This window comes from Peromyscus californicus, unplaced genomic scaffold (assembly GCF_007827085.1).
Source record: "Peromyscus californicus insignis strain IS unplaced genomic scaffold, ASM782708v3 Scaffold_7__1_contigs__length_154581171, whole genome shotgun sequence".
Classification (NCBI taxonomy): domain Eukaryota; kingdom Metazoa; phylum Chordata; class Mammalia; order Rodentia; family Cricetidae; genus Peromyscus; species Peromyscus californicus.
The window spans coordinates 59,290,178-59,312,754 of record NW_026294595.1 but is presented as its reverse complement, the minus strand read 5'-3'; the positions used below and the strand labels follow the sequence as shown (position 1 = coordinate 59,312,754).

General features: G+C 35.6%; 1 protein-coding gene across 2 annotated transcripts in view; it reads right to left on the bottom strand.

Moving 5' to 3' along the window:
* Positions 1-22,577, bottom strand: part of Znf804a (zinc finger protein 804A) — a 204,610-nt gene that overhangs the window by 12,971 nt on the left and 169,062 nt on the right. Inside the window, exons 1-2 of one of the 2 annotated variants that reach the window (XM_052726190.1) lie at positions 16,505-16,569; positions 14,803-14,837 (exon numbers count right to left, since the gene is read on the bottom strand). Coding sequence is in view for 1 of the 2 variants with exons in the window: in XM_052726189.1 (XP_052582149.1) it covers positions 16,505-16,648 (144 nt within the window). In the remaining variant the exon portion in view is untranslated. Of the gene's footprint in view, positions 1-14,802; positions 14,838-16,504; positions 16,649-22,577 lie in introns of those variants that run through there. The other variant, XM_052726189.1, reaches the window with a different exon arrangement.

Genomic DNA, 22,577 nt, shown 5'->3' with positions numbered 1-22,577 from the left:
AAAATAAAAAGCTAAATTTGAATTTGATTTGTAGTTGAGTAAAATGTATTTCTTCTTTCTGGATATATCCTTTAGTAGTTCTTTTCAGATCTATTTCTTCTCAAATGATATTTAAAGTTTTCTCCAGCATTTATCTTCTGTGACATGATTCCAGTGACATCTTTTAGGATAGAACTAGTCAGTACGAAATAAAACATCCATTTAGAGCATTAGCGAGAACAGCTTGAAGTGTTTCCCCTTCTATAAGTAAATCCATTACTTGTTTCCTTCAATATATCTGCAAAGAGTTTCATATTTCACTGTTATTGTATTATCCACTGTTACTCTTTCCAAAAGTTTGAACCTTGCTTTGAATTTAGGAGAGTTGTTTCCATCAAAAATGGTTTCAATGGCTTCTTAAAATCTAAGTATGCTTTTTTACCTTATAGAGAAGTAAGAGCCTCAAAGAGAAGTAATAGCATCAAAGAATCAGCATCTCCATTTCCTAAATCAATTTAGCATTCTTGAAATAGACTGTGCAGTGCAGAGTGATCTATTAGAATGTTAGCAAATACATTTTTTTCAGAGACGGTATTCTAGTGGATGTTATCAGACTTCAAGGTGTAATTTCCTTCTAGTCATTATTTAATCAATGGCATTATGCTGAGTGATAGCGTGGAAGTCTTTTTATTTTTTTTTCAAATTTCGTTTCCCATTACTATCATGAATGTGTATCACTTGGACTTTTCTCCTGGCAGCTTTAAAAGCATCTAATCTCTTAATGGCATATCAGATCTGAACAATATCTTTCCCCAAGGCCTCTCATTCTTTAGACTCTATTAACTCAAGGTTCTCTTTGTGGATAAAAACCTCATTTTAATTCTAATATAAAAGTCTTGGCAATCAGTGTGTGTTCTGTCTAAAACTGATTTCCAACTATTGAGTTCATTTTCTTAAGTGCTGGATCAGAAGTGTCTCCTGCATTGTAAGTGCTTATGAATGCTTATCAAATTGAATTGGCACAGGATGGCTGTGATTAACTTCCTCTTACAATAGGAGGCTTTGAAAATTTGCTAACAAAAATCTGGATAAGATCTTTAGTAGTAGAATGAGAGCAATAGAAACTTGATTGTAAGAGACATGGACATGATTATTTTCAAAGACACAAGTCACTTGAGTGAGCAGAAAATGAAGGATGATTGATTTATGGCTCAACTTTATAAATGCATATTATGCATCTATTACCAACAATGTTAAGAATTAAAATACGTTTTATATTCTTGGATTGTAATTCCATTTTTTAAGAGTATACTAATATTGCACAGCATAACAAAGTAGGTATATGTATTAAAATGGTGTGAAAATATACCCTATGTATTTATCATCATAAGGTAAATAGTAGTTTTACTTTAATTATTTACTTTACTTAATTATCAATCAAACAACATTTGATTATTTGTTTTCTTACTAGCATTTTTAGTTAACTAAGAAGAGAACTTGAAATTTAAACTTAATTTCAAATACTGAGATGTACTTTTTAACAAAAGTTATTCTTTATTGTATGTTCATCCTACATAACTGTAGTAACTACATCATCCCAGATGTTATGAGACCTTTGAACACTCAATAGAAATCAATATATCCAATAATACTGATTAAATCAACCTGAATTTCTATAGATATTATTTTTAAAAGGCAGTTACACAATACCAGTTGGTCTGCTCTGAATTCAATTATGTACCACCAACACTAAATAGACACAGCGGGACTTTTCTGAGAACTAACATTCTAATTGTGTTGGCCAGCTCCATGGGCAAGAGAACACGACTCAGGAAAGCCCATTCACCTTAGGAGATGCTGAGGAGATGGGAGGAATGATCATCTCCTGAAGGAAACTTGTTTTCCCTCCCTGAAGTTCTACTCTACATAGTCGCTTATGTTGCTGTAACCATGCAGCTTTTTTTTTTTGTCTGCTTTTCTGAGTTACTCAGAAACACATCATTTATCTTTTTTCTTTGTTTTACTGAATCTCCTTTTCCTTCCTTCAGATACCTGTCAAAGCCTGAATATGACTTCCCAGACACTCTAGGATTTCTCAGTATTCATCTATAAAGTTATTCCACCTTAATTCTACTATATGACTACTTACAAGAGACATTATTTTCTTTCTTTCTCTTCTCTATCCCCTCCTGCTGGGGAATGCCTAGATTTATAGCTTGCCTGCCCTGAGCGTTTTCTTTTAAACTCTAAATAATTGTCATCAAGCTTCCTTCTGAGTCAATCTTAAATTCTTTCATTAAAAAGACTAAACTCGCCAAGATAGCACCCCAGTTTCACTGGCAAATTTAGTAATCAAAGTGGGAGTCCTCCAAATTTCTGAGTCTATATTAAGCTTTATAAATACATGTAATTCTATGCCTTTTATTGTTCTTAAAGTATTAATGAATGGTTGTCAAACTGATTTATAACTTTGATTGTGATAAATGACTTACAAACTAAGGATTAACAAATGGCTCTTCCTCTCTGTAGGAACTAAACTCATGTAACTTTAGAAGTTTTGTTTCTAAGATATTTGGTAACCCACTGAGACATCTTGCCTGCCCAGGAGCTATCTACTATTAATAGTATCTCCTAGTCCAAATTATGAAAACTATATACATTTGTATTCTAGCATAAATGAATTCCTAGAATGATGAAGAATAATTTTACAGTTGTTTATATGTGTGTACTCACATAATATATCTAATATTCATATACATTTACAAATCCATCTTTTTTTTCTGTTGTGACATTGATTGTCTTCCATGTGACATTAATTGTTTTCAGTATGTAAATATATATAATTTGTTGAGGTATATTTAAGGTATTGGCTGGTGTCCATCTAGGGGGGAAACATAGGTGCATTTAAAAATAACTAAATGAAACATATTACTAACTAAGCTTTAGTAAACATAGCATAGACTCTTACTGTACCCATTAAAAAATTGATGCAATTAAAAAATTCCAAAGACCTAGTCATTGTCATCGTGTGAAAAGTAAAAAACAAAATATACTGATTTAATTAGCCGTAAAACATCAAAAAATAAAGAGTGAAAATATGCTACTTGCTAAGTTGTAGACATAAAAATAAATCTTATTCCCTTATTTTCTACATAAATTGTCATGTCATTGACCTGAATTGGCTTCACCAGAGAAACATAAGAAATAACATACAAACTCATATATGAATGATTTACGAATAGTACTTTTCGGATAATTGCTAAACATTTTTTAATTTCCTATCTATTTTCCTTACTCTGGTCTATAATGTTCTTAGTTGCTGGTAAAGACACATATATGTCTTTTACAAGATAAGATCCCCACACTATTCTTTGACAGTACCAAGGTTTCTGTTATTTGTTTTGGTTTTTCATGACAGGGTTTCTCTCTGTAGCTTTGGAGTCTGTCCTGGAACTCACTCTGTAGACCAGGCTGGCCTCTAACTCACAGAGATCCGCCTGCCTCTGCCTCCAAAGTGCTGGGATTAAAGGCGTGTGCCACCACTTCCTGGCAGTACCAAGGTTTCTAATCACAGCACAATTGAGTTTTGAAGCCAAACTTGACATGTCCTGTTATATATTTTTCTACCACTGATATAGGAGTCAGTAGCCCATTTTAGGTGACTCAAAGCCTGCTTCATATTAGTTATCATAAATTTAATTGACATCTCTGAGTCTAGTTTTGCTGTCCATCCTCATCACTGATCCAGCAAATCTAGCTGCATCTCTTCTTAACTCATGGCCACCACAAGCTTCAAATTTTCTTCCTCCTGAATCATGCAAGAGGGTAAAGAGAAATTTCTAGACAAAATTGATGGAATATTTAAATAAAAATCCTAGATTGGTCTAATAACAAAAGTGGTTGCTTAAATACAATGCGTTAGCAATTTAATTTGTCATTGACTGAGTTTCAAATTATCATAGGGAGAAGTAGCCCCAAATATTTTTTTCAGGGCCCCCAATTTTTCCATAGTCTTCCAATACCTCTCTTCTGCTTTAGTTTTTTCTTTTTCTTTTTTTCTTTTCTTTTTTGGCCTGGAGAAGACATATCAAACAGTGTTGCCAGTCTATTTTCAATGCTTCTCTCTTCATTCTCATGGGACGACTTTTAAAAACTTGTTTTGGATCCAGAGGAATGCTTTTTGATTTTCCTGTATCTTCTTGATCATAGAAGAAGGCATGTATCATTAGACATAGTGAAAGCAGTAACCTCACTTACAGACCTCAACTTTCTTTAGAACACTAGGCAACTGGAAGGCTTCAAAACAGAGAAATAATATATGGACCTAGACAAGACCCTGGGAAAATATGTTTTATGAGTGTGTGTGTGTGTGTGTGTGTGTGTGTGTGTGTGTGTGTGTGTGTGTGTGTGCTCTCTTAATTTCTCAGTTAAAGTTCTCTTTGTTTGTTTATTTCTCAAGAAAGGGTTTGTATGTGTAGCAATGTCTGTCTTGGAACATACTTTGTAGACCAGGTTGGCCTCTAACTCAGAGATCAGTCTGCCTCTGCCTTCTGAGTGCTGGGACTAAAGACATGTGCTACCACCAACCAGCTTTCTCAGGTGATTCTAAAATTAAACTACAATTAACTTTTTTTTTATTGTAAACCATGTTTACTACTTAGAGAAAATATAGATACAGATATTTCTATATTTAATTTCTATAAATGTCAGAAGTATTATTAACCATTTTCTGAGATAATCTTTTTAAATAGTAGGAAAATCATATGTGGGAGGAATCAACAACTAAAATTCTGATATTCAATAATTTATTGATACAAAAGGCACATATTATGAGAATATTACACTTACAATTTTATTTTATTCAGAATAAATTTTCTTCTGAATAATTTGGATTTTATTAATGATGGTTCCTAGAAAGTTTTTCAATTTCTTCAGATCAAGAAACATAAATAACTCTAAATAGGAAAAGCAAATAACAAACATAAACTACTTCCCAAAGTATATATTTAATCAGAAACATGTTTATTAACTTATGATCATTAGCAAGGTATAATAAAAATAAAACGGAAAAGTAAGACATGAAATTCTAAGATATTACCAACAAAGTCAGTGAAATACTATGATTAAGAACCACTGAAATGGCTCAGAGAGAAAAAGACTTGCCATACAAGCCTAATGACATGATCTTGATTTGCAGAATCCACACTAAAAAACACAGATGCATTGGTACACATCTGTAATCCCAGCATTCCAATGCTATAAGAGATGGAGGCAGAAGAATCATCTGTGGGAATTTTGAAATCCAGGTCACTGCTTTACTTTGTGGAAAGTATTGTCTCTATGTGCCTGCTATACGAATATATTCCCTTGCCCCAATAAAAGTCTTTCTTCAACTGCTGGGAAAGAACCTTCAATCATCTGGATGCTATGGGCCAGTTATCTGGAGTATGAAATATGCCAGAAACAATAAAAGGTAAAGAAAATAAATGACTTCTAAAAGTTGTCCTTTGTACCCTACAAATACACTGTGGCATAAAAACACAAGCATTCACATATACATTTTACACACACACACACACATGCACACACAGAGAGAGAGAGAGAGAGAGAGAGAGAGAGAGAGAGAGAGAGAAAGTGAGAGAATAATTTAAATTATTTTATACTATAAGAGAAATATGTTACTATGTATTAATACATCCAAAATAATGGAACATTATTGTTGGGTTTCAGTGATTAATTGACATTCATAAAACAAAACCAGTATAAATAAGTATGTTATTTATTCTCTTGTAATCTTTTCTTAAAATGTGTTCTAATTGATACTTAGAAAATACAAGCCTTTCTTCTGATCATGTTTTTCCTTTTCCTCTACACTGACTGATTGAATCCATCCTCCATTATAAGAGCATGATAAATGTGGCAAAAGGGAACAGGCTCTCTTAATTTCTTCCCTATTGCTGTGACAAAACACCATGACCAAATCAACGTATAAAGTAAACCAGTTCATTTGGGTCTTATGGTTCCAGAGGACCAGTCCATGAGCATCACAGTGGAGAGCAAGGTGCAGGCAGGCACATGTAGTGCAAAAGCAGTAGCTGAGAGCTTACCTCTGACACAGAAGCAAGAGGTAAAAAGATAGAACCAACTGCGACCGCTTGGGCTTTTGAAACATCAAAACTCACTCCAAAACCACACTTTATAATTGCTACCAAACAGTACCAAGACCCCAGGGCCAATCATTCAACTATATGACCCTATAGAGTCAATTATTTAAACTACCATGCAGCTTAGAAGCTCGATTAAAATACTAAAAATGATAAATTTGTCTAAAATCGGATCCTAGCTTAAGACAAAATGTACAGTTTAATTGTCTGTGACTCATGAGTGGTCTTAAATAAGAAATATCGAAACTTGGAGCTAAAGAGATGGCTTGGAGGTCAAGAGCACTCATTGCTCTTGCTGAAAACCCTGGTTCACATCTTAGCACCCACATGGCAGATAACAACTATCTATGACTCCACAAGAGTTCATATCCAGGGGATCTGACATCTTCTGGCCTCTATAGGAACCAGACGTACATTCAGGCCAAAGACTGATACAAAAAGAAAAAGAAATAAATCCTAAAAAAGGGATGTCAAAACTGTACAATTTTTCCATGATATGTAATATAAAATAAATAATACATATATATTTATATTCTGCTGGGTTGCCATTTTTGAGGGGCTCAAGGGCTCTGGAAAAGCAAATTACATGTTTTTCCCTTGTTGTAAATGAAAAATCTGTGACATAGCTTCTCAAATTATAATAAATGAAAGAAATTTTTCTTTTAAGCAGTCAGAGACCGTGCCAGAAAATCACAACCAATCAAAATGCAGAGTTATGTAGCCTAGTTCCAATGCATATATCTATTTAAAATAGATAATACAGCTCCCCACCTGGAGCTCAGGGAACGCTGTAGAAGAGGGAATGGGAAGGTAGAAGCTCCAGAGGATCAGGGAGATTGCCGTGAGACTGTGTCTCTTAGGATCATCGGAAGCTCTACCTGTCAGTCTCAGCAACATGATTGACCAAACATGAGATGAAAAATATGACATCAACGAACATGCCAACCTGTCAGGAAAAAAGCCCATAAAGCCTAAAGTCTACACCAAAAACTACAGGCAACTAGGGGAAACCGGGAGTGAGAGAGACGGTCTTCCCCAGATAAGAACATACCAATTGATTGTCCAGTCACCTCTGAAATCATATATACAAGTGACATATGGATTAGATAGGTTTTACTTAGGAATATATATGTATATGTATAGAGAGGTATGTGGAGGCAAGAAAAGGGAGAAAAGTTGTAGGTAAATTATAACATCAAAAGTAAAATGAAATAAGTATATTAATATAATAATATAGTATTTAGACAACTAAAAGAGCAATATTAGGCAGTGTCACATAGTACTCACAAGGAAAATATGGGAAATGGTTTTATCATACATAAATGTTATTTCCAGTTCATCATTAATTTTATATGCTTATACGCAGATATCAGGAAGTAATTTCTTTCTCAGGTGTCACTTGAACAGCAGTTTAAATTATTAAGAATTGCTCAAATTTGTGAATAAAGCTCTTCCATTTTCATAGCCATAGAATTCTCTGAAGAAGTAATGCATTCCAATAACCTGGTCTGACTTCGACTTCCTCTGGGGAAGAAGAAGCCAGCAAGCTCTAAGACGCTGAGTCTTGACTAGCTGAGGTGAAGGTCACTTCACTGCCTTCCGGGAGGTATTTCAGCCACACTGCAACCACTAACGCAAAAATCAAGATGTTTGAGGGGCTGTAGCACTAAAGCAATCATTCTCTGTTCTGTCTCTCCATTGAATCAGTGACAGACTTCTGACAGGGAAAATAACTCTGAATTGCCAATAGGCAGCCAGGTGAGTGGACAGACTCAGTGTGACTTGACTTGAACAGCAGATGAATAGGTCAAATTGCTTAGAGGAAAATCTTTTCTTTTAACCTGATGCTGAGTCTTTGATCTTTTCTTTTTTTTTTTTAATCTCAGATACTAAAATTTAGAAGGACAATACACCACTGAAAACTATTTTATTCAGGCTTTATATGAAAGTCACTTAAAATGTGAAGTAAAGTATACTTATAATGTATATTGGCAATTATTAATTATGTGCTATACTCGATAACTTTGAATTCCTGAAATTTATATCTAGATAAATCAATGAACTCTGCTTTTCTGTCCTACGTGCATGTAGATAGTGTAATAGAACTCTAAGAGGACCAAGATGAGAAGACCCATCTGTACCAGCAGTTGGTAACAATCACAGAGAGGTACACATGTGCCTAAGCTTTTCAAATGCATTTGTTGCATATACATGTGTTTGCTGTTATTTTTCTTATAGGTACATATAATGCGTACCAAAATTGCATGATTTTTTTTCAAGATTTGATATTCCTTGATACATTTTTGAGTCAATATATAACCAGCAAGAATGATAAAGATTATCAGGATATTGCCATTAAACTTTCATCTTCTTTAAAAAATGTTGTTTCTTTTTAATCAACACATAATCATGTTACTTGTGATGAGGCCATACAATAATTAAACCAGGATTATGGGTACACAGTGAGAGAGACAGACAATTCGAATATATACCAATTCTTTAAAGAGCTCTTTGGTTTCTTATATCAAGCTATTTCTCATGTTTTAAAAATAATTGCTATTAGCCTGGTATAGCGGCACATGCCTTTAATCACAGCACTCAGGAGGCAGAGGAAGGTGGATTTCTAGAGTTCAAGGTCAACCAACTATACATATTGAGTTCTAGGACAGCCTCTGTAGAGAGACAATATCTCACAATTAAAACAAAACAAAACAAAAAATCAACAAAAAAATAGCTATTGTAGAAATGTATCTCAAAATAATGGTTTGTAATTAATTTGTCACTTTTCTGCCCAAAGCTGACTTTTCTCTATGTTGATAGAATCCTGTGTGTCTTGGTGCTGCTATTTGCCAGATGAGATTCTTTAACTGTTAGTAAGGAATTCCCCTAACACTCCTCCCACAACCTCAGGCAGCAGAGAGGAGAGGAAGACTCCATCCATGGAAATACATGTTCTAGAAACAGCATAGGGCTCTGCACTGTGTTGGGTTATCTGTGAGGAGTCCACAATAGTAAGACCCCCCAAACAGGCAGGAAGCCAGGACACAAGTCACCTAGGACTCTAAAGTCATCAGACAGAGACCTGTGTGCTTTGAACTTACTCAAGCTGGATCTCTGCCAGTTTTGCATAGGTCTGGAGTATGACAACCCCCAAACACTGTGAAGGTCTTTGTATCACACAGGTATAACTAGGTTCTTATAAGCCTTATTGAAAGAAGTACTGTCTTCACAAACTGTCCCTTGGTTTTAGGTAACACAGCTAACTGCAGACCTTTGGTTACAGTTGAAACTTAACGACTAGTTCTTCCACCAGACAATGAATTAACCCTGGTGAGGGGGACTTAGCCTGTATCCCTCCAGCTACAGCGTGCCAGTATATCTCTGATGTGTGGATACCTGTGTTTGTGAGACTCAACAACAGAATAAGCTAGCATAAGTCTTACTGATCAAAGAACATTCTCAACAAAATGCATCCCATATTTGGGCAGTGCATGTGGAGCAAGATTGCATTTATTAGGAAAAGAGTGTACTAAGCACAGGACATTGTCTTGTCACTCCATGCCATTTGCTGAATTCTGATACTAGGTAGATCTTACTGACTGCTATCTTCCTATCACAGCCTAAGGAAGGAGCCTCAAGGACAGTTTTTGGGCCAGGTGGAGAAAAACATCCTCATTCCATTAGAATTTTTACAGTGGTCATGTACCCTGACTCTTACCACAATTATGCTTCCTATATCATTATGGGCCTTTGATTGACCTGGTATTACAATAGAATCCAGAAACCCTAGGCCCAGGAAGTGATAAAATTGTGTGGCTTTAGTGACTGCAGGTATGACACAGCAGTCTGGGACAGGTCTTCCCACAGTCTATCTTCCCATTGCTTTCAGGAAACAATTCCTGTACTGCTGACCCCAGGCCAGCAACTGAGTGATAAACATAGTTCAACCATACCACAGGAAGTAGGCTGTGGGAACATACTGTCCTTACTAGATACTCATGATATTCATAGGGAATAACATTCAGTTGTGTATTGGGTACCTTTTTGACCTTACATTGCCTTCCAGAATGAACTAGCAACAACTGATCAATAGCAAGGTTATAGAGAACGTGGACTTAAGGAACCATTCTGTAGCAAAATAAGGATGTGATTCAAGCTAAAAGATAATATACAGGTTGTTGAGAATTTTGGGAGGGACAAGTACAAAGCAAACTAGATTGTAAAGAGTGGAATTAACACCAAATATTTCACTGTTCAAATGACTTCACATCCTACCCAGAAGAAAGAACTTTCAAGAAATAATGATCACATTAAAAGGGGAAGATGCTGTCGCAGCAGGCAAACAGACAGCAACCTGTATGAAAAATTTTAAAACACTGAAACAGTGGGTTTTAAAGAAATTCAATGAAATGGAAAAATACATAGAGATAATTAGAATTTTAATAGAGAAACTTGAAGTAATGGACATAATTGCTGTGGGATGTCATCTGTATGCTGTGAATATGTGTTGCTCTGACTGGTTGATAAATAAAATGCTGATTTGCCAGTAGCCAGGCAGGAAGTATATGTGGGGTAAGCAGACAAGAATAGTTCTGGGAAGAGGATGGGCTGAGTCACTGATACAAATTTAAAGTTAATTTTGCTATACTGTATGTATATTTCTACTCTTGTTTAAAGTATTTTGTTTGTGCAACTCATTTGAAATTGTAGTGTATAGTTGAGAAATACAGATTAATAATTAGTCATCTATGATAATCAAACTTACAGTCATGCTAGTTAAGTTTTTTAGGTATACATAGATATAATTCAATTAGGTAGGTAATCTTCAAACACTTCAAAGACCTACAGAATATGGCATTTAAAATGTTTTAAAAACTTAGACTTAAAGTATCCTGGACAATGAAACACATCTGCTCCTGGCAGCACCCATTTACTTCAAAGAGAAAGATGGGAATCGAAGACACTCCATATGTAGTTTATCTTCTTCTTGGCAAAAATAGCCATTTGGGCAAGAAACTGTTCTTGCCTGGACTGCTTGACAAAATGTTGTATCAACTTGACATGCAGGACCCATAGGAAGGTGACCACTGAACTGTGCAAGGAGAGATAGTCTTTCAGATTCTTGCTTTGCAGAGGAGACTGCCAGATATTCTACAGGACAGAGAGAGAAGTGACTGAGAGACTCTAGGCCTATGGGCTGAAGATTGATGCCCCAATGTTACAGAGGAACTTTGAATGACTGTCCAGGCAGGCAGCTGTCTCTGTTATTTCCAGAATTTTGAAAGTTGCTTACAATGCACTTCCTGTTTACTTAGATAATATTATATCCTTTTGAGGTCTTTGATGTAATTGAAGACTACATAGTTATAGTTATAATTTTCCTTAGTTATGATAAAAGGTAAATTAGATATGAAACTTAAGACTCATAAATACAGGATATATAGAATATTTTCTTTAATTTTGCCAAATACAAATTAACTAGATATTGTAACTGTCATTCTTGCTTGATAACTGTTTTTGTTGTATATAATTTTACTATGCTAAAGTTAAAACCTTCCTTTTTGATTAGATAGAAAAGGGGAAGTACTGTGGGGTGTCTTTCTGTATGCTGTGAATATGTGTTGCTCTGATTGGTTGATAAATAAAATGCTGATTGGCCAGTAGCCAAGCAAGAAGTATAGATGGGGTATGTAGATGAGAAGATTCTGTGAAGAGGAAGGGCTGAGTCAGGAGTCACCAGCCAGACACAGAAGAAGCAAGATGACAAGGCAGAACTGAGAAATGGTACCAAGCCACATGGCTAAACATGAATAAGAATTATGAGTAATTTAAGTGTAAGAGCTAGTCAGTAATAAGCCCGAGCTAATGGCCAAACAGTTATAATTAGTATAAGCTTCTGAGTGATTATTTTATAAGCAGGCTACGGGACTTCAGGGACTTGTTGGGACCTGGAGAAACTTTCAGACTACACATAATTTAAAAAATTACACAAATTTGTGAACTGAAAAAGATACTAAATGAAATAAAAACTGTAATTGAATGAATAATAGCAAGTTAGATTGATCAGAAGTGTTCATCCTTAGGCTATCTGAAAGCATACAAGGAGAAAGAACAACAAGGAATGAATAAAGTTTATGACAACTTTGGGATGAGATTATGGCTATCTGTATTATCTAGATTTAAGAATGAACTAGGAGTGCCACAGGGACAGAAAGCTCATTCAAACAGATTAGAGAACCTTCTCAAATAGCTGTTTTCAAGTTCTCTACACTTTAACCATCCAATAGCCCATTACATTAACTGTATGTGTGTGTGTGTGTGTGTGTGTGTGTGTGTGTGTGTGTGTGTGTGTTTGATTTGTGTTTTGGCAAGTCAGGTTTCTTAGTTCTTCAATGGACATAACCATGGATGAAGATCTATATTTTCAATATTAGGTCTAGATATTGCCAGGATGTAGATGTTTAATTTTTTTTAAAGTATTCCAACTCAAGTTCTTAGTAGAAAAAATAAAATCTATAAATCATCCACCTCCAATCTGTGCCTCTCTTGATGCCACTTAAAGCATCTATGGTAGTGATATCTTCTCTGATAGATGATCATCAGTTTGTTTCTTCAAACTGTCATTGGTGCACCATTGTCCTATAGCAAGGTAATATAATGACAATATAGATTTAAGTCTTTCCATCTACTGCATTGTTATCCCAGGTTTTGCTCCTCAAGAGAAGTATTAATTCTCATACTGAACTAATGAGCTATAACTATGCTATTTAATGGCATTTGATGATACATCTGTCTCTAAGGCTTAACAGTATGGTCAAGTGGGAACCTCTGGGATTTCAAACAAACAGCCAGCTATGTGTCCATAAATCAAGCTTAGCAAGGGAGGTTTTTGTTCCCTAAGCTTGAATTAGGACAGGTGTTTTGCCTCATCAGGCCTTTACCTGTCCCAGCCACCCAGCAGGTTGCATAGGTTTGTCCCTGCGCTCACAGGCAGAGCTTTGCCAGAGGCAATCATCTCTTAGGGCTACACTCCCTCATCTCACCAGAGTCAGGTGAAACAAAGCTTTTCTCAGAAAGATTTCTTTTTGCAGCTGTAGACACTGTGTAGCTCCACCTGACAACCCAGGAGTTTTAGAAAAGCAGGCAACTGCCAGATTTAGGTTTGCGTGTTCATTAGCAGTTCCTGGCTCCTGCACCTTCCTGTCTCAGCTCTGTGCTCCAGGAAGTTGTTCACAACTGCAGTAACCCTAGTATCCCCAGAATGTACTCAAACTTGGAGGTACTGGCTAGTTGCTTCTCAGTTGTTGGTTAGAAGCCAGAATACACTGCTAACAGAGAGGATTTGCATTGCTTCAAGGGATCTTTGTGTTAGGGTAATTAGGAGCACCCTTTCATTCTGACAAGTGCTCACTCAGAAATAAAACCCTTGATGCCCCAGCTCAGCTGCAGCTAAAAGGCTTGGCTTTTTTGCTTTTCCCACATAAACAGTTTCCTGCCTATTGGGCTCTTTGTGGTTCTTTACCGGAACCCTCCTAAGCATTTCCTTGGGAAATTCTGACCTCCACTTTTTACTAGCTTGAAGAGACAGAGCTTAGAGAGGTTTTTGGGAACTCAAGAACTGCCTCCTTCATTGCAGGGAGGATTTTTAAAGCTTAAAGAGGTTTTGCTATTCTAAGAGGTTTGTTGTTTTCCCTTAGAGCAAATCACAGGTGATTTCCCATACTAATATCATCAGGTTATTCTTATTTTTGTCCTTCTGAGAAAGTTCTGAATGGCTTTTTAGAGAGAGATTTTACCAAATATTTAAGAAAAGCTTTTAGTTTAAGATAAATATTTTTTCCCAAGAGAGAGAAAGACCAACTTTCCCCAAAACCTCTGAACTTTAAGTGTTTTGGCTTCTTAAACCTTCATTTTTGCCTCAGGGAAAACCACTTTCTCCTGTCCCTTGGACTTAGGATTTTAGCTGTCCCTAGGCCAAAAAGCTTCCATAGGAATCTTTTTTCTGCCCAATAAACTCAAAGAAGATATTTTTTTCTACCCATAAAGCTCAAGGAAGATAGATTTTTTTCTCAGTTTACATTCATAGCCCCCAAAAGTTAAAAAATTGAAGAATTTTTCTGTCTAGTTGCCTAACTTGTCTTAAATAATTTTTTCTACACAATCTTACACTTCTAAGTTTTTCCTACACTATATTACTATGCTTTACCTTATACTTATTTTTCGCAGATAGAAATTGAGAAAGAGATAGAAGATAGAAATCTTGATAAAGGAGATTTTTGAGCTGCAACATTGGACATCCTTCCAGTCCGGTTTTCTTTTCTCTCGGGGATAAAACCACCTGCCCTATTTAATATTACATTTCAACACTGGACAGAGCCTTTTTCCACTGGTAGGATTCACTCCCACTTTCACCAAAAACTCTGCATAAATCTAAATAAATAAAAGAGAGAGAGAGAGAGAGAGAGAGAGAGAGAGAGAGAGAGAGAGAGAGAGAGAGAGAGGGAGGGAGGGAGGGAGGGAGGGAGGGAGGGAGGGAGGGAGAGAGAGAGAGAGAGAGAGAGAGAGAGAGAGAGAGAGAGAGAGAGAGAGAGAGAGAGAGAGAGAAACTAGTACACTAAGTTCACAGAGCACAGGGAATTTGAAACTTCCTTAGGCTTACCTAAGTGAATTTGAATCTGGACCATTTAGCATTTACTGTCAAAACAGAGAAAGATGGCAAGTAGTCTTAATGCATACACATCCATGGATTTAGAATAACTAGTCAAAAGAGACATACAACATATTTTAAAATGTTAGGTATCTAGGAATAATCAAAGGAGTGTCAGGATCTACTAGACACCAGGGGGAAGAAATAAGTCAGGGACAGCTCCTTAAGCTAAGCATGTATCAATTAGTCATGGATGTAATTGAAGGTTGACTTCCCTCCTACAGCAGCTTCTCTGACCACAATTTAGTCAATAGGAAAGATTGGAACATTGGCAGTAAAATACAATGCATATAATTGTCTTATAAGCATTTAATGAGATAATTCCCCACTAGTCTTTCCTCTTTGTACTGGATAATTCATCCTATTTTTACCCAATATTAATGTAAAGTTAGTGTGAATTGATCTGTTCAAACACAGTCCTTAGGTTTATACCAAAATTAATTTAGAATAGTGTTTGTGGGTGATGTTTAACAAAATATTTACAAATTGATGCTAACCCCGACATTCTGTCATTAGATAAACAACACATAAAATTTTCATGGTAAATAATAGGCACATTAAAAAATAAAATCAATGTTAGCTTCACTTTTTAGCCATTACTTTAAAATTATCTTTACATACCTTAGCAAACCATGAATCTTGGATTTATAATTGATATTAGTATGAAAATACTAGTAAAATAAACTATGTCTATATACATCATACAGATACTTATCAATAACCCTGGGCCATTTTTTCCCATGATTTTCAAGGTAGTTTGTATCTAGAATGATTCTGTATAGAGCATAGTTTTGAGTCCTACAATGATTTTGTCAGTTGTAGATGGTGTATGGGATGATAGGTCACTTAATAATATACCACCTACTGATTTCATAGATATCTTTCCTTGTGTAAGTACACTCTAAGGAAATTTATATCATATAAAAATTGACCAAGGAGGATGCATTTCCCAGCACATGTAACTCATTGTTAAAGAATGCAAGCCTGCGCATGTAAAAATTTACTGATGCACAATGAGTGTAGTGTTGAACAAAAAATTTTAAAATGCTATGTATTTGAGGACATTTAGCAGATCATTGGCTGTAGAATATTGCTTTTAAAACAAATGTGGACCATAAAAGACATTCATCAGTGACTTTTTTTTTTTTACAATATTAGACATTTGTTTTAAAGATTTCTTTTGGTCTTTTAAACCAGGTTATCATCACAGAATTACATTTGAAAATTCTAAATTAGGAGAAAATAAAATAAATTTTTAAGGAATTTTTTTTATTCATTTTACATAACAATCACAGATCATCCTCTCCTCCCTCCTCTCACCTCTCCCACCTTCCTCCCCCCTCAACCTACCCCTCATTCCCTCCTCCAACAAGGCAAGGTCTCCCTGGTTGAATGTACTGGTACATTCAGCAGAGGCAAGTCCAAACTCCTCCTCCTGCATCAAGGCTGAGCAGGGTGTCCCACCATAGGTAATGAGCTCCAAAAAGCTCGCTCATGCACTAGGGATGGATCCTGATCAAGGACAAACATGGTATGTACTCACTCATAAGTGGATACTAGATGTAAAGCAAAGGATAAAACTTTAATATAGTCTTAACAAGTCAGTCTACTGTCAAAGCTTAAAAACGTTCATTTTTTGACTTTTCTTTCTTACCTGCTTGTGAGCATGGTCATAGGAATTAATGTGATTGTCAAATTCCTGATGCTTATAATACTGCTTGTCACAGAGTTCACAGTAAAAATTTGCCTTCAGATCCTCCAGAGCTTTGGCAATAGTGTTCTCCTTCTCAGCATAGTCCTGAAACATAAAATTTCAAGGATTCACACAATTAGCTCTCCCTTGAGTTTACACTGCCTTGATAGTTGTAAACTTTAGTACAGTAATTAGAGCTAGAAACAGGACAAAGGACAAATAAAGAAATATTGACAAACCAAATTTGAAAAAAAAACCATACAAGTTAAGTAAAATATTCACAGATGAAGCCAATATAAATAAAAAAAAACAGCAGAAATACAAACAAGAAAGTAAGTCGTATAGAAAGAAGCATTAACTGAGCATGCTCTACTCTGTGTCAACATTAGAAGTGAGATTCCAACAGCAGATGTGATTCTGCTCTAGATTTCTGATTCTTGGCTAATGGAAAATCCTCTTTAGTAAATAGCTGAAATGTGTGTAGAAGAATTTTGGATTGCTACATATATATGCAACCGAGGTGTTTTCTTTCTTTCATATATATTTACATACATCTATTGTTTGTCTAAATTGCATTAATTTGATCATTGTGATTTTTATTGAAATTAAATAAACTTGAATCTTTGAGTGATAAGATACTTTTCTGTAAATTGTTTAAGTTCTTCACCTAAAATGAAAAAGAGAGAAAGACAGAAAGGAAGGAAGAAGAAAGAAAGAAAGAAATGGTAAGAAAGAAAAAAAGAAAAAAGAAAGAAAGAAAGAAAGGAAGAAGGAAGGAAGGAAGGAAGGAAGGGAGAAAACGCAGTAGCACATCATATCCATGATGCTTACCGTGAATAAAGATTGGTTTACAACTCTACCTTACAGAGAACGAAGAAGTTAGGTGTATAAGCATATTTATTTATTTTTTATTATTCTTTATTCTATGTGTCTTTTACATCATTTATCTTGATCATATCTATTTCTTCATTCCTTCCCATCCATCCTCCACTCCTGCACCCTTCCCCAAATATAACAAATTCAAGAGAAAAAAGGGAAAAAACTAAAAAGGGAGAAATTAAAAATCTCTTTATGGAAGCTTCAGTGTTACACAGTGATTCACGCCACAAAGCCCTTTGTCCATATATCTTTACTTGCAAGTGTTCATTGCGAAGAGTCATCGGTCTGGTTTGAGGCCTCTGGTTTCTACTACACTATCGATGCTGGGCCCTCACTAGGACTCTTCTTGGATAACCTGTTGTCTTGTGTTGTAGAAATCCTGCAGCTTTGGGTCTGCGGGTCAGGTCCCTTTGCCTGCTCCAACAGATCATAGATGGGGTAGATGTTGGGGTGGGGTAAGTCATAACCCTTGATCTGGGCTTGAGCAGCTGTAGAGTTGATCCTCCAGATGAGAGATGGGGGTAAGGGGGGTGGGTGAGACTCTTCGCTGACCATGCTGCCACAAGACAGATTGGGGCGGGTGGTTTTTTGGTCTTTTTAATGGGTTTTGGGTCTGGGATAATTTTCATTGTTTAGGGGCGTTGGTTACAAGTCGTTGTCAAGGGTTAGGAAAAAGGCTAAGCAAAGGAGATTAGATTTAAGTTTCTTGTTTAAAAAAAAAGAGAGAAAGAAAGAAGAAGAAAAAGACAATTACTAGTTTTAAATATTTTACATTGGATTGGGTTGTTTTATATTGTATACAAATTATATATATTGGAATTGATATTGTTAGAAAATGCTATATGTATATTTCTAATTGTACTTATACCGTTCATTTAACAATGCAATTTTCTGATCCTTGAATGTTATTATTACCAACTATTAGGATATAAAGAAATGAAAGTTAGTAGTTAGACATTACAATAGAACTCGTAGTCATATTAGATATGTTTTAAAAATTGAGCAGATATATTTTAGATAGACAGGTCATCTTCAAACCCTTCAGAGATCTACAGAATATGGCATTTAAAATGTTTTAATAACTTAGAAAATTTTTCTTTTTTGTTATGATTATGAGACATGTCGGCTCCTGGCAGTACCAATCTACTTCAGAGAAAATATGGGCATTGAAGAAACTGCATATGGAGTTAACTTTCATTGTGGCAAAAGTTAGCCACTGGACAACAAAGTGTCCTCGAATCAACTGCTGACAAAATGGACAGACAGGACATGAAACAAAGGACTACTGATTCTTTCCTAAACAAGTGTGGTTATAGCTTTATCAAAAGGCATCTTCTGAGGCCAGGACAATATGGCACCATCCCTGAAGTGGCCTTCGCAATTTGGAAAAGGTACAGTGCCCTTTTCTTCGAAGGCAGCTGAACAGGCAGTGGGCCGATGGCTTCTGATGTGCAATGGAACAGCAGCTGAAACAGTTATTCTTGAAGAGTAACTAAGCTCATGCCTCTCAATAGTAGACTGGCATTTGATAGAGGGATGTGGAGAAGAACGGGATGCTGAGATGAAGCCATATATACACAGGCAAGAAGAATGGACAGTTGAATTAAAAAACCATCAACAATTTCCAGAATTTAAAATCCTGAATCATGACATGACACTAGTGGAATTCAGGTGTTTCTGGTACATGGACTGCTCTCACCCAATGTGAGGTTGAACTGTTGACCTTGTGTACATCCTACTTCACAAATGAGTCTGTCAGGTACGCTAAGCCTATAGGCTGAAGATGATGCCCCACCACTGCGGAAAAACCTCAGGTGACTGTCCAGGGAGCTGGCTGTTTCTGTCAACTCACAAATTTTTTGGAAGTTGCTTGCATGCACTTTCTGTTTTTATTTTTGTTAGCTAATATTATTTCCTTCTTGGGTCTTTGAGGGAGTTGAAGATTAGTTAGTTATAGTTGAAGGTTAGTTAGTTATAGTTGAAGATTAATTAGGATAGAAAGTGAATTAGATACATTTTGGACTTAACAAAATAGGATAGATAATGAAATTATTTTCTCTGAATTTGTCAAATACAAATGGACTAGACATTGTTTAGACATTTATTACTTGTATATATTGTATATAGTCATTGTACTTTTGTATATAGTTTTTTTTGTTAGTTACAACCTTTTTCTTTTTTTTCCTTTTTATTAAAATAGAAAAGGGGAAATGTGGTGGTATTTTACTTGTACTGAAATGTGATTTTAATTGTATGTTAATAAATAAAGTTGCCTGGGGGTCAGAGCTATTAGAGCCATAGCAAGTGCGTGGCGGCGGTGGTGCACGCCTTTCAGGACCTGGAGGGCAGTACATACAGGCAGTGACGAGGCAGTCACGTGTTTGGGTTTACAACCAATGAGAAGGCAGAACAGCTAGTGTATATAAAGACATACACACAGGAAGTAGGTCCCTTTTTGGAGAGCTCTTTTAGCTGAAGAGGATCCCTGAATCAGGAAGGGTGAGGCTCTTAGCTCTGACCTCTTGGCTTTCTTCTCTGAATCGGCTCTGTGTTTCTTATTTAATAAGACGATTGGTTACATCTACAACAGATGGTAACGCGAACAGCTCTCCCATGTTGACACTTTTGGGGCTGGCTCACCTGTACCTGCACTAAGAGGGTTGGTTATATTTTGCTACCTTGGCCAGGTGCAGGGCCTGCTCTCCAGAGTGTTGCAGCTGGTGGAGGTCAGGGATGGCTCTCCCATCAATGCCTGAGGCAGAGGAGAAGCTGGTGCTGTGGTCATAAAAGAGGAAGGTCTGTGAGCTTCTGATTAAGAACCATGAATTACTATGGCTCTTGGCTATAGCTTTGAGACCCTAAATATTGTTGGTTTTGCCAGACACAAGTGCATTTTACATGTTGATACTGGCTGATTTTATTCATTTTAACTTAACCTTTTTAGAATTACATACAAAGGTACTACATTTATATAATATCCACCACTTCTCACCACTCCAATTTCTCCATGACACCTAACTCCCTTTCAATTGATGATCTCTTCTTTAATTGCTATTCTTACACACACACACACACACACACACACACACATACACACAATCTATTGAATCTATTTAGTACTGTTCAAGAAAACTTCAAAACTTCAGTATACATCCCAGCTTGCAAGATTTTTTTGTCTTACAAACTTACTTATATATTTCTTTAAAGTTGAACATAACATATTGGTGAACATACTCATTTCTCATGTGCCACTGTAGCATGTTCCTAGACACTGAGTTTTGGAGTTAAAGGGGTGATTGTAGGCATAACTATAACTCTAGCACTGCTTGGGTAGATGTAGATCGATGCTTGAAGATTTTTTTCTAGTCAAACTAACCTAATATATTACTAGCTCCAGGTTCTGTGAGAGATCTTGACCCACCCCCTCCCCCCCCAAAAAAATGCTGGAGAGATGACTCAGCAGTTAAGATCACTGATTGCAGAGAACCCGAGTTCAGTCCTCAGCATCCACACAGTGGCTCAAAAATTTCTATAATTACAATTACAGAGGATCCAGCTCCTCTCTGGCTTCTGTTTGCACCAGGCATGGACATAAATGCAGGCAAAACACCCACACAAGTAAAACTAAAAGTCCAAAAATATTCAGGTGAGTATATTAAGGTGAGATTTATCAAGGAAAAAAAATCTGATCTGTACTTTGGGCCTTTATACATGTACATACCAAACACATACACAGTGACACACACACACAACATATATACACATAAATATGTATATATGCACATGCATGTATATATGTCATATTCAAGAAGTAGTTTAACAATAATTTAATGATTAATACTTTTCTTATATTATTGCTTATTGTAATGAGTAAATTTATGCACACCATATATAATAAAGTTTACATGATTTGTGGGACATGTCTTATAGTAACTAACCATTTGTCAAGATGTGTGAATGAATAGTCCACTCTCTTAATCAATTTATGAAAGATTATTCATTGTTAGATAAATTTATTTTTTATTTACTTCATAGGAAAAGGTAAAAATATCTAACATGGAAAATTTTGTATATGATTTCATGAATTTAAATGATTAATTATCATGTCTCAACTGGTTTGTCACCTATTCCCTGTTTTTCTATTTTGTCACTTCTAAAGTTTAAAAAGTTTAAAAGATTGAAAGCAAATTACACTGATCTAGACTTCTTGAGGAATGTGTATTGAATAATGAAAATAATGTTATGCAAAGCATGCAATTTAAATGAAACAAGGTGATAGCATGACTTCATAGTTTAAATATTTGTATCTGAGGTAGCTGTGCAGTCAATACGTAGGATATGGTGTAAGGGAATCAGTTTTATTAGTTGTTGAATTAGTTATCAAATGTTCCTCGGCAGAAATTTGTCAGTAAAATTTCTTCATTAATTTATGTAACTCCATTCACAATGAAGTTTGCTTACATAATCTTGGTGTTGCTTTCCTGATAAAGGTTTTATCTTTATAACAATAATACTCCAGTAGAGAATAATAACTGTTTCTTTCATTTTCCATCTCTAGCTGTTAGAAAATTTAGTGGAACAGATTAATATTCTTAGGGAAATTGTATCCTTCAAAAATATTAACATTAACTTCGACTTGAAAAAAATACTTTAATTTTAAATTGTAATAATTGGTAACATTCATTCATTACTTTTATGGCCTCAGGGACTTATTTAGAATTTGAATGCTTTAATTCATTTGATCCTTATTTAAAATGTTGGAAATGTACATTATAAAGGTTTTCTTAATTTACAACCAAGAATACCAAAGCTTAGACAATTTGATTAGCCAGCTTACGACAAAGAAGATATTTTAGTTAATCAACATTCAAGCTCAAGTTATATGGTCTATGGTATGAAATTATCTTCATTTTTAAATAAAATGAAAGGAGGGAGAAAAATAAGATGTCCTTCAGTGTTTACCACTCATATACAATTACTTCACCAAAGTTAACACAGTCTCTGCCTCTCCTATATCACCTCAGACTATTCTTATAGAACTCTAGTAAAGTTAAACATGGCAATGTCTTCTCCTTGTTCTTTTTGAATGTCACAAACAAGATTATGTCTGATGTTTTTAATCCATCCATTCTCTTATCGTTCCCCTTTCTACTCT